The sequence below is a fragment of the Drosophila santomea genome, chromosome 2L (assembly GCF_016746245.2).
Source record: "Drosophila santomea strain STO CAGO 1482 chromosome 2L, Prin_Dsan_1.1, whole genome shotgun sequence".
Lineage (NCBI taxonomy): Eukaryota > Metazoa > Arthropoda > Insecta > Diptera > Drosophilidae > Drosophila > Drosophila santomea.
The window spans coordinates 480869-493078 of NC_053016.2; the positions used below are offsets into that span (position 1 = coordinate 480869).

Consider the following 12210-nt stretch of genomic DNA (forward strand, 5'->3'; position numbering starts at 1 on the left):
ACAAGAAATGCTACATTATGTTAAATAACATGGCGATGTAAAAGCCTTTAGGCAATTAGGCGGTTGCCTGGAACGGTCACACTGTGCTTCGAGAAGAGGAAGAATGAATTTGTGAATCGCGATTTAATTGCTTTAAGGATCTCAAAACTCATTTCACTGTTACCCAAAATGACCGACGACTGGCAGAGCCAAAAGTTCCGACAGAATGTCATCTCCAAAATGTAATATGCAAAAGATTTCTGCGATTTCCAAACTTAAACTTCTGTTTTTTCAGCCACGACTTGTTGCCACCAAATGCGCAGGACCAGACTAAAAATGCCGGCGTTATGGAGAACCACATATTTCGAAAGTCGCGTACCAAGGACGAGTATTTGGGTCTGGTAGCAAAGCTGTTTATGCATTACAAGGACATGTCCCGAAAGTCCCAGCAACAGCAGCAGCAGCAACAACAGCAGGGTGGCCCGCCCCCAAATGCAGAAATGGGCGGCGGGCAGAATATGATGCAGGATCCACTGAACGCACTGCAGAATCTTGCCAGTCAAGGGAATCGCAATCCCCAGATGATGCCCATGGGCGCCGGAGGAGGAGCTCCAGTGCCCGGAGGCCCCGGAACCGCCTCTAATTTGCTGCAATCCCTGAATCAGCAGCGCCCTGGACAGCAGCAAATGCAGCCCATGCCCAATATCCGTGGCCAAATGCCCATGGGTGCGGGTGGAGCTGGGGCCCAGCAGATGATGCAGGTTCAACAGATGCAGCAAGGCGGAAATGCCCCAGGAGTGATGAACGTGATGGGCGCCGGCGGCGGGCAAAATCAGGGACAGATTGTCGGAAATCCAGGGCAACAGATGGGCGTGGGCGTTGGCATGCCTAACCAAATGGTAGGACCGGGACCGAACAGTGGACCTGCTGTCGGCGGAGCCGTCGGAGCAAATGCTGGAGGTGCAGGAGCAGGTGGCCCCGGGCCAAATCAGATGCAGGGCGGGCCAATGAACGTAAACGCCATGCAACAAATGCCTCCCATGCAGCAGATTCAGCAGAGCCAAATGGGGGTAAGTTATATCATTGCTGACTTTGATCAAATAATAATATGTTTCGTTTCTTTCTCTAGATGGGTATGAATCCCATGATGCGGATGGGCCAAGGCAACGGAATGGGCGGACCCCAAGGAATGTCCGGCCAGGGTATGCAGGGAATGCCTCAAGGACCACACAATGTAGTTGGCGGGCCTGCGGGTCAGCAACAAGTGGGTGGAGCAGGTCTGCCCCCCAACGCTGTGCAACAAGGAGGAATGAACCCCATGGGCGGGATGGGTGTGAACATGCCACCGAATTTGCAGCAAAAGCCAAATATGCCTATGGGCCAGGGGGGTCAGATGTTTCCCGGTAATCGGGGAGGCGTGGGAGTGGGTGGCCAGCAGCCGGGACAGCCCTTCATGCGATCCAGTCCATCGCCGGCGGATGCTCAGCAATTGCAGCAACAGGCTCAGCTTCAGCAAATGCAACAACAGCAGCAACAGCTGGTGGTGGGCAATCAGACGCCCACACAGCAACCCCCGACTTCGCAGATGTCCACGACCAATATGATTCCAAGTCCGGCACTGGTTCCCCAGTCCAGTCCGCAGATGATGCAGATGCAGAATCCGCAGCGCAATATTCGGCAGCAGTCTCCGAGTGCCTCGATCAACACACCTGGTCAGGTTACTGGTAACAGTCCATTTAATCCCCAGGAGGAGGCTTTGTACCGCGAGAAATATAAGCAGCTGACCAAGTACATTGAGCCTCTAAAGCGGATGCTTGCCAAGATAAGCAACGACGGAACAAGTAAGTTGATACCCTCACATTTGGTTGCCTGAACTAACTACCATTTAATGCCAAAGTTAAATGTAAACCAATAATATCACGGGCTTATATATTTTTTGCGAGTGAACTAATACCCATGTTGTTTAATAGATGTGGAGAAGATGACAAAGATGAGTAAGTTGTTGGAGATTCTCTGCAATCCTACACAGCGCGTGCCGCTCGAAACTCTCCTGAAGTGTGAAAAAGCCCTTGAGAAGATGGATCTCATCTCCTATTCCGGCCAGCAATTTGGCGTAAGTAGATCCAGTTCCAACGGGTCATTTGATTAAATTCTTCGTTATACCTAGAAATCCTCGAATCCTTTGCTGGAGGTAATAAATACAACGCTCCAAAGTCCAGTAGCGAATCACACACTGCATCGCACATTCCGACCCACTTTGGAACTGCTCTTTGGTACGGATATAACAGCTCCAGTGCCCGCGAAGCGACCGCGAGTGGAGGAAAAGTCCACGACTTTTGAGCAGGAAGTGCCACATGTGCTTCAAGGCGAAATTGCTAGGCTGGACACCAAGTTTAAAGTGAAATTGGATACCACATCCCAGATAAACAACAAGACCATTCGCTTGATCTGCTGCCTGGATGACAAACGATTGCCCAGTGTTCCGCCAGTAAGTGTCAGTGTGCCGGAGGAATATCCGTGGCAGGCCCCGGACTGCTCCTTGGCGGAACAGGAGTATTCAGCCACCCCCTTCCTGCAGACGGTGCAGCAAGCTCTCATCGCCCGCATCTCAAAGTTGCCCAAGAACTACTCCCTCTCGCATTTGTTAGACACCTGGGAGATGGCCGTGCGACAGGCGTGTTCCCCCCAATCGAAACCCAGAGCAGTCTGTGAACTTTCCACTTTGCTGGGAGTTTAGCCCCACTATAAATTTACATTTTTTAGCCTAAGCTAAAAGTGCGTACATTACGTGAGTTCATTACTTGTTTATTTTAAAATCATTCTAACTTGTTCTTTCATTCTAGATATATTTTTATATTTGTTGGAAGTTCTACCTAACTATCCAGCCTAATGCAACTATAAACATTTATTATATCTAAGCTAAGCTAAATGTGTGGGAGTTAAGTAAGTTGATATCTGGTTTAATTTTAAATCAATGGATTTTTAAATTTCTGATTTTATTTTAGATGCCCAAAATGTCCCTAGTTTGTTTTGTGGATTTAAATATTTACAAATAAGACAAATGGCTTTTATACTAAAACAAAATAAAACCAATTATTTCAAATAATATTGAGCTGCCCCGCATGAAAGCATCCATCATATACACAACACACACATCAATTAAATCAAAGCAAATTCTACTCATCAAGCAAAAAACATTCCACACTCAAGACTAAATTCAATACCAAATTGGGGCTACATATTTCAAAATTTTATTATTCGGCTGAGATTTTTAAGAAGGTAAGCGCAAACTATTTGAAATGGGGCTTGTAGCTATTCCATTTTTTTCAAAAATTCCTTTATCGTTATTTGGTTTCTCGCCAAATCGAAAGTCCCCGCAACAGACTTGTTCCCAATAACTTGTTCCTCCCATTTCATACAATCGATTTAGTGTTCTTTGGAAAATATGTATATTTTCATTTGTTGAGATTGGAATCGTGGATGATCCATTATTTCTATTTGTTTTCTTTTACTTTTTTCACATTTAGCAATAAATACAATTGTGTGTGTTTAAGCTTAAGAGAATTACACCGACAACTATGGTACAATAGAAAAGAGTTAAGAAAACTTAAATATCACAGATGTTGGACGCCGAATGCGTCTCTTTATAATATGTACAAACACTAGGGATATTCAGAATATAAATCTGAAGAAGATCGCTTAGATAAGAAGTGGTTTGCGTGCTCCTGGAAAGGAAGTGGCATCTATCCGATTTGGGTATTACGTATTGAATTTTAAGTTGATATATGCACAAAACGGTGACAAGATCTAGCTCCTAACTAAGCTTAAGTCTACACCAGCTACACGAGAGGAAAAAGGCTTTTCGAATTCGACTCGGATGTAAATTTGTTTTGCAATTTGGTGGGAATTCATCTCTGTTTAGCTGGCGATACTGTCGGGCTGAGATTGGTTCTGGTGCTGCTCTACTGCTCGTACTGCTCTTCTCATCGCTGCACTTGAAGCAGGGTTCCGCCGAATGTGAAACTGTTGGCCTGCTGCTGTAGCCTCAGCAGATCTTGGGCGCTGTAGACTTGCAAGCTGGCGGAGGTGATGGGCGTGGAACTGGCGCTGGAGCCCGCCGGTGCTATCGCCCGCAAATGGAGCGAGGCATCGCAGAGGGAAGCCGCAACGGAGGCTGATGTGTTGTTGTTCGCCAGGGAGACATGTCGGTTCACTCCGTTCGCCTTATCCTTGTTGTGTCGTTTGACGTGCTTTGACAGGTGGTCGCTCCTCATGAATTTCTTCTGGCAGACACTGCACTGGAACTTCTTTTCGCCAGTGTGGGTCCGTTTGTGACGGGACAGCTCATCGGAGCGGGAGAATCTTTTGTCACAGTTCTCCCACTTGCAGATGAAGGGTCGCTCGCCGGTGTGAACCCTCTGGTGGGCCTTCAAGTGACTGCTTTTGAAGTAGTTCTTGCCGCAGTCGGGAAAACTGCACTCGTAGATGCGACTCCTGGTGGCCGCCGCCTGAGCAGCAGTAATTCTAGTTGTTAGTTTCTCCTCGGACATTGTGGGCGGTTTGGGTATGGGTGAGGGGCTCTGTTGGGCGGCCACTGTGCTGAGCAGGATAAGTTGGCTGGCAGTCGAAGCTACTGGGCTAACATAGATCGGTGTCAGAATAGGCTTAACTTCCTCCTCCTCGATGCTTTCCGCTGGAGCAGGTGGAGCTACAAGCTTGGGGGCTGGTGCCTCGGGTGTTTGTACTGGTGGTAGAGCCACTTCTGCGGCACGCTTCCTGTTCATTTTGAACTTGAGATTGCGCCACACATTGGCCTCTGGATAGTCGTCCTCCACAGTGGGTGGCACTGAACTTGTACTTGTGTTTGTGTTGGAAGAGGAACTGCAGCAGGAGGTTGAACTGGATGAGTTCTCGTCTTGGCTACTAGAGGAGACAGCGCCTGAACTGTTGACTCGCATGATGACGCTAACCCTTTCCGCCTTGTGATCATCGTCTAGCTTTTGATCCGGCGGCGGAGTCATGCTCATAGCAGGCTGTTCCAAACGGGGTTTCTTGCTGGGAACCGCCATTTCGGGAGTGTCGTCTTCCGTGTCTGAGGGATTGGGGGTGATGATCCCTCCATTTTTCTGGCTCTTTTGGGCCACCAGCTTGAGCTTGGCCTTGAGCAGGTTCTCGTTCACCTGTTGCTCGTCCTTGGCGACCTGGAATAGGGAAAGGACAAGTTCAGGGTTAGTGAGAGTTCGTTAACATTGTCGAGTTCAGGTTCTGAGCAGTGCATTCACATTCCCATTCACTTTTCGCTGACCAGCATTGACCCACAATAACTTTTCCCCGCAATTCGCTAATTACGCCGGCGGCTGGCAAGGCCGTTCACCGTTAACCTTCACACACCCCGCAGCAGACCACCCAACTCCAGGTTCAATGCTCCTTCGCAAGGCCAAGGGGACATTGTTTTTGGCGGTTTTTGAACTCTTTTAAAGGCCGTTTGGGGTGAGAGAATATTACTCATTAAATGTTGCTGCCTGTTGTGCTTTAAATTATGCACGTACAAATGTAAATGAGCATCAGTTCAGTGAAATGTACTGTCGGTCTTGAAATTAATGTTATCCAACCAAAAAAAAATGCTGTTAATTTTTCAAATAGTTTCGAATATTCGATTTCTGAATCCCACGACTTAACTTTTATGAATGAAAATCTGAGCAACTGTTGCGTTTACAGCGCATTTTCCAGAACTTATTGATGTGGCCTACACCATTTAAGAGTTGCGCCTGAAAGCATGCAAGGAAAGTGCTGCCACACTGCGGATTTTATTATGACGTGCTTCAGGTGGCTGATTTTATGGGGACGGCGATTGCGAGGGGTGTATTATGACTCGTGCGAAGACGTCGAAATCTTTTTATGGGCTCGGCACGTTGCGCTCTAATGTGCGACAGTGTTTGTTTGTTTCTTTCTTTCTTGGCCAGATAAAAAACGAGGTAGAAATGTGACATGGTTTTATGGGTTGGGGCTTGGCCTGTTTGTTTGCCTAGCTTTTGGCTTGGCCCTCTCTTTTCTCTTACTCCCCCCTCACTCCCCGCTCCAATGCTCCACCGCAGTTGCTCGCCCACAGTTGCCAATTGGCAACTCACCTTCTCTCTCTTGCTTTTCTGTTGTTTTTTCCCAGTGGTGCCAAGTCCAATGTTCAGCTGCGGCCTCTCGCTCGCACTCACACATCACTCGCTGTGCATGCGGTGTTCACGTGAAAGCGTGCTGGCTGCGTGATCGAATGGCTGTGTGCGAGTGCGAGCGGGATGGAGCACTTTGTTTTTAGAAACGCGGCAAGTGGAAGCGAGAGCGAGCTAAGTACGATTCCGTTTGATTTTCCGCTGCCTTGAATGCACTATCCCCACTTAATAAGCACTAATTACACTAGTGTACACTGCATATATCCACTTTGTAGGTCACTTACGTTTTCCAACTTGTTTTCCCTCAGTGGGGGCGTTGCGGGCGGTGAAGGTAGCAAGGTATCCATGTCCATTGCACTTTCAAATTTTAGTTGCACTCTTTTTTTTTTTTGAAGAGTCTGTGTTTGTTTGTTTGTTTGTTTTGCTCCGGGGCTTATCACTTGGTTTAATCTCAGTTTGTGTGGATTTTTGCACTCTAGTTAACTTTGCACTGGCGCTTTCGAGTGCCGCTTGCCGATTTGGAGCGAAGGCGAACCGTTGCGTTCAGAATTCAAGAGACGAATGAAAAAGGCAAAGCCATTCAGCTCCCAGCAGAGCTGTCGCCGCCGACGTCGCTGCCGGCAGAGGCTGTGCAAGTGTGAGTGAGTGGAGCCGCCGACGACGTAATCACTGGGTAGCGTTCAAGTGTGTGTGTGCGGGCCATCGTCATCGGCAGTGAAGCAACCAGTGCAATGTAACCCGGACGAACATCAGCCAGCAACGTGGGCAGCACCTCCTCGGGCTTCTCTCTCTCGGGCGCAAAAAGGTCAGGTCTCCTGCTCACTCACCTCTCGGCAGCCCACGTGCACCGCACAAAATAGCCCGTTAAGAATGAAATCTTCGTCAACTTACTTTGTAACTGTAAAGTTGGTGGGAAATAACTTGAAAGAGGTTCAGCTGAAGCCCCGACCTAAGATTTTCATTTATTTTGATTTCTATTAATATCTTCGAAAAATCCATACGATGTTTTTGTCTTTTTCGAGAAGACCCAAAAATTCACCAAGTGACAAAGTTATTTCTTTCCGTGCAGGACGCAGACACACAGCCAGTAGGAGAGAGGCAGAGCACGTAATCAACGCATGGACGTCATCAGCTGTTCACTGCGGGGTCTGGTGTTTGGTGCTAGAGAGATCGGGGCAGCGTAGGAGGAGGTGGGGAGGGGAGGGGGCTCCAGGGGCTGTCTATTCATAGGCTGTGCATGCCCAAGCCGCGTGCACAGCGCACACCAAGCGACACACTCACAGACACACCCCAAAGCCGTGACTGAGTAGCTGACGTAGTTGTTGCCACGGAAGTCTGTGAATAATCGGCTGAAAAAGATACTTAAAAACTGGCTCGAAACCTGGCAGACGCCCCTCAAGCTGGAATCTAAGACTATATATCTAAGCCGCATATATTTGCATTAACTTTGGAAGTCTGACTTTAAGCAGACGCTGATTTCATTAATAAACGAAAGGCAGAGTGCGAAAGTCAGAGAGTGTGGGAGCTCAACAGTTGAGATGGGAGGCATTGCCAGGTCCAAGAAACGGGGAGATAAGAAAGCTGAGTCACGAAAAGCAGGCGTTGCAAAATGCCGCATATACTTGCATGGGGCATGTAACTCAATTAGTCGTCGATAGATTAAATTTATTTCGTTCGAAAACCCTCGAGGACACGTGTAAATTCTACCTGGCAATGCTCGCCGTTCGCCTGTAACAGTTTTCAAAGCAAAAAGGGGCTCGTGCACAGAGCACACACGCCAAAGAGCGAACGCCAGAAACAGCTGTGGCCATTGGCGCTCGCCCGCTCTCTTGCGCAACAACAACGAATAACTAGCACGCCATACCCCACACCAGACTTGTGGGGCGACTGTTCACGCCGTCTAGGGTATTCAGGGGTGGTATAGGGGCGCTAAACTAGATGCAGATTTCTGACAAATACCAGAGGTATTTTTTCTCGCATTCCCTCAAAGACACTCTACATTTGTTGATACTAAACTCCGTGTGAAACTTTTTGCAGGTTGCTGTAAAAAATAAAATCTTTTTCCTAGCTCTTCGGTTTTAGAGGGTATGCCCTAGTGGACCCCTTTGGAAAATAACCTTCTTACTGGCTGAGCAGCTCGCCTGGGTGTTCGGTGGTGTGCGTGAGTGTCTGTGTGGGTCCGTCTGGTATCACGCGTTGACCTCATGATGTTCACGTGAACATTTGTTGATACTTTGCCTGAGCGGACGATTGAGTGAGTGCGAGTAAGACGGGGCAGAAATGCCAGCAGTCTGTGGCGTGCCTATCTGTGTGGTTGTGTGCGTGTGGGGGTTTGCAGTACTTGCGTTTTTGTTTTTGTCTTCGCTTCGTGTTTGTTATTGGAATCGGAATTCGTGTGTAAATTTGCGCGGAACTGAAGCGATGGCCTCCACTCTCTCGCTAATGTGGGCGTGTAAATGGGCCGATATACCGTTACCGCACCCCTCTCCATTGCGCACCCCCTCCCCACCATTTTGAATGCAAACTGCGGCGCAGTTGAGCCCCCCACCGACCTGTTCCTCCACACCCCGCAAATCCATCAAGCGCGAATTTATGTGCATTGCTGAGGCTGAACACAATCAGCGGACGCAGGTTAGAACTAAAAATAGACGTATATCTCGGCTCCCCGGCGGGTTCAAGTTCAGTTCCCTTGACTTGCATTCGCCCACGGATATCCCACGCCCACCCACCTAATCTGGGCTGGCGAAATCCGGACTCGCAGAACTCACGTGTGCCCACGCACATACTCGCAAACGCACGTAGGCCGCTGGTCACTGGAAAAACCGGAGTGTCAATACTATAGAATTTCGCCAGGAAGGCGTACATCCCAACTAGATTACAGTATTCTATTACTTTCTTAAATTCATTGCTAAATTATGGAGATTATTCATTTGGGCAATAATAGAAACTAAAAATAAATCTTACTTCTGGGTTTAGATTTCAAAACTTGTTCTTCTAACACAAAAGTAAGCAAAATACCTTTTTTGCGGTGTGCCAAAGGCCGACTTAGATATACGATGTACATATAGCTTTAGATTCCGCAGAGCGAGTTTGCGCATTGACGTAACTCTCTTCTGGCAACTGGCATCTGGCATTACGTAGCAGACACGTTGGCTCGGTGACGTCACACCCACGCTGGCTTCTTGCTCCTGTTGCGCGTCAAAGGTCACAGCATAATAAGCGTGACGTTGGCGTGAGCTTCAGCCGGGTTCAAGGCCTCCTACGCTGTTTATTTTATTATTAATAAGAAGAGAAGTTGCAACCAGAATGGAGCCACGGGCGCAAGCAGACAATTTTCCGACGGGGGAGTTGGTCGAAATGTCAGTCACAGGTGGACCCTGACGTCAGAAGGCCTCGAAAAAGAACCCTGATTGTTGATAGTATGCATATGTATATCCATTCAATCATGTATTCCACGAGTGGCCCACAGCCCGTCCAAAAGTCATGAGGAACTGGTCTATAATTCGGCACGGCAACAACGTCAAACGCGTCAAATGCGACGCCCATTTTCCTAGTTTCCCTCGATTCCCATTCACAAACATTTTCCCCCAGTTTCTGTTTGTCGGCCTTTCCTGGCACGCGGGCGTGGACAACGCTTCAACATCGTCTGAAAAAAGCGCCAAGATCGTCAAAAACTCTCCATGACGTCATGAGCCCAACTCGTGACTCCAAGTGCAGACTTTGTTAGCTTCTTGGTTTCATATTGCTTGTCCGCCTTTGACAAAAGGAGAAATAAACAGAAATTTCCATTGAGCATGTGTGTAAACATGTTTACAAACAAGAAGATTTTCCACAATTGAGCAGATTATGGTGGGTTCTTCGACTTGGTCAAACTAGTTTCGTGGAAACATGCATACTAATCAACGAAATGGGAACTTCCACTTGCTTTGTAATTGTCAAGTCCTCCCATATCTAAAGATACATTGGGGTTTTTGGTGTGTAGTTGTGACTATTTATGAACTTTCTTATATTTCACCATTACGCGTAACCTCGTTATTGGTCTACAATGCGGGGATCTTGACAAAAACTAACATTTGATCTTGGATAAATATATATGCCAAATATGAACATGTTTATCTTTGCTATAAAGACTCACATTACCAACTCGAGATTCAACTCTAAATTGAGACCTTTATTTTAATGAGTGATTCCCGATCTCTCCCCACTGTTGCTCAGCTAAGAAAGCAAATGCAATAACTTGTTAAAGATTTGATTATGTCCTCGGGATCTCATTTTGCTACACCAAAGACGTCTGATCTCTAGAGAAATATCTTTATAGATACTGCCCTTATAGAAGCTTTTCTATAACTACCCCCCACCTCGGGCTGTAATCCCCGCACTAATGATGCGCTTGCTCTCCCTCAGTCGGCGGCTCTGCCTACGTGCCCACCGACGCGTTGCTCCAAAGCCGAAAGCTAAATCGGAACAGAATGGAACGGAACGCGGAGAACCGGCGTCTACGAATCTTTGGAGCAAGGCTAAGAGAGGTCTACCACGAGCACCATGTAAACAGAGTAAGGGAAGGGGCGTAGACGACCTTCAGTCGGGATTGCGGTCTTGCCGATGGAAATTTACGATGACGCGAAGGTTTCCCCTGGTCACAGTTTAATGGGGTTTCTCTGGCGCCCTCATTCCTCCGCACCGCTCGCATTAATTCTCATGCGATTCCCGTTCTGGCGGCCGGTAAAAATCGACCTTGGCCCAGTTCCTATAGCTGCAAAATGTTGGTCTGAACTTGAAAGTTGTTTTCCCTGGAACGCAAGACGAAATCGGATGTGAATGGCAGAACATTGCATCGTAGGGATATAGACGTCCCTGAACCGGTTCAGGTGAACGCCTTAATGGCAACGCAGTTCATCTCATCATCAGTCGTGCGCTTGAAATAAACAACATCATCAATAAGTGGGAAATATGGTATAGTATAGTATAGTATAGTATAGTATAATATAATATAGTATATGGGACAAACAGAAACAAGTATTAATAATCCGTTTTCCGACTCAGGGATACCCGGTTCTTAGAACCTCTCTGTTATTAGTAAATAATACCTTTCATGGATGATATATGTCTATTCATTCATTTGGCAGGTACACATACAAGTTTTTGCTATGCCAACATTCGCACATTTAAATTTTAGGTGTTCAAACTCCTGACCTTTAAAAAGCTTAACTAAGCCCGTGTAAAAAAACATGATCTAGTTGCGAAATATTCGTAGCTACCTTTTGAATGGTCTGCTAGTTGCCTACAGTTATCTGTGTTACTAAGAGTTACAGATCGAGAAACTCTCTCATAGGCACACTTCACACCCTACTCATCTCACTCTCGATAAACAGGTGTCTATATCGTCTAGCATTCGTGCGAGCACAGTATTCCCTTGGTCCCACGAGTACCGCGTATGAATATATGGCACAAACATAAATAAATCTAGAATAAGCGCGCTGGAAGGCGCGGGAAGGGAGGCCGCTGATAGACCCGTTTTTTGTATGCCGCCGCCGACGTAGATTCCAATTCCAATTCCAATTCCGATGTTGGCGAGGTCGCTGGGGCGTCTGATTGGGGCCACGTGAAGTCAACGTGAACAGCGCGCGAAGAATAATAATTGCGTTATTCATAAAGCGGACATCTCCCCCGGACAGCAGTCGTCCATTTTTGGATCAACCCTACATCGGGGGTTGGGTTCGGACTAGGTTCGTGCTGATAAGGACTCGCGACTGATAAGCAAGATTCCCAGCTGGCCACCGCATGGGCAGTCTATACACACATAGGTACATATGTCCGATAGTCCGTCCGTCGGTTGGACTCGTCCGTTAGTCAGTCACAACATGACCAAGAGGCGTGTCCGTTATCAGCGTAGGGGGGTTCTTATCAATTTCCTAGCCTGCCTCCCATGCGGCGTCAATGGGGGTTTATCAATATGGCAGGGGCTGGACTGGACTCTCGGGGATGGGAATGCGATGGGGGATCGTGAATGCAGGTGACTCGGTTCGTCATCTGCACGGCTGATCTTGAACTAGATTTCTGAATGGAA

At 47.5% G+C, this 12210-nt stretch overlaps 2 protein-coding genes across 2 annotated transcripts; one reads left to right on the plus strand and one right to left on the minus strand.

The window, feature by feature from the left end:
* The first annotated feature begins 61 nt into the window (after positions 1 to 61).
* On the plus strand, positions 62 to 3058 carry LOC120443867 (mediator of RNA polymerase II transcription subunit 15). Its single transcript, XM_039623234.2, has 7 exons — positions 62 to 221; positions 275 to 1049; positions 1109 to 1820; positions 1950 to 2092; positions 2147 to 2767; positions 2823 to 2922; positions 2985 to 3058. Exons 1-5 carry the CDS (start codon positions 169 to 171, stop codon positions 2714 to 2716), a joined length of 2253 nt encoding a protein of 750 aa, XP_039479168.1. The 5' UTR covers positions 62 to 168; the 3' UTR covers positions 2717 to 2767; positions 2823 to 2922; positions 2985 to 3058.
* Positions 3059 to 3404: 346 nt separating this feature from the next.
* Positions 3405 to 6709, minus strand: LOC120443868 (Krueppel-like factor 10). Its single transcript, XM_039623235.1, has 2 exons — positions 6428 to 6709; positions 3405 to 5180 (listed from the first exon to the last, which is right to left on the minus strand). Exons 1-2 carry the CDS (start codon positions 6494 to 6496, stop codon positions 3963 to 3965), a joined length of 1287 nt encoding a protein of 428 aa, XP_039479169.1. The 5' UTR covers positions 6497 to 6709; the 3' UTR covers positions 3405 to 3962.
* Between the last annotated feature and the right edge of the window lie 5501 nt (positions 6710 to 12210).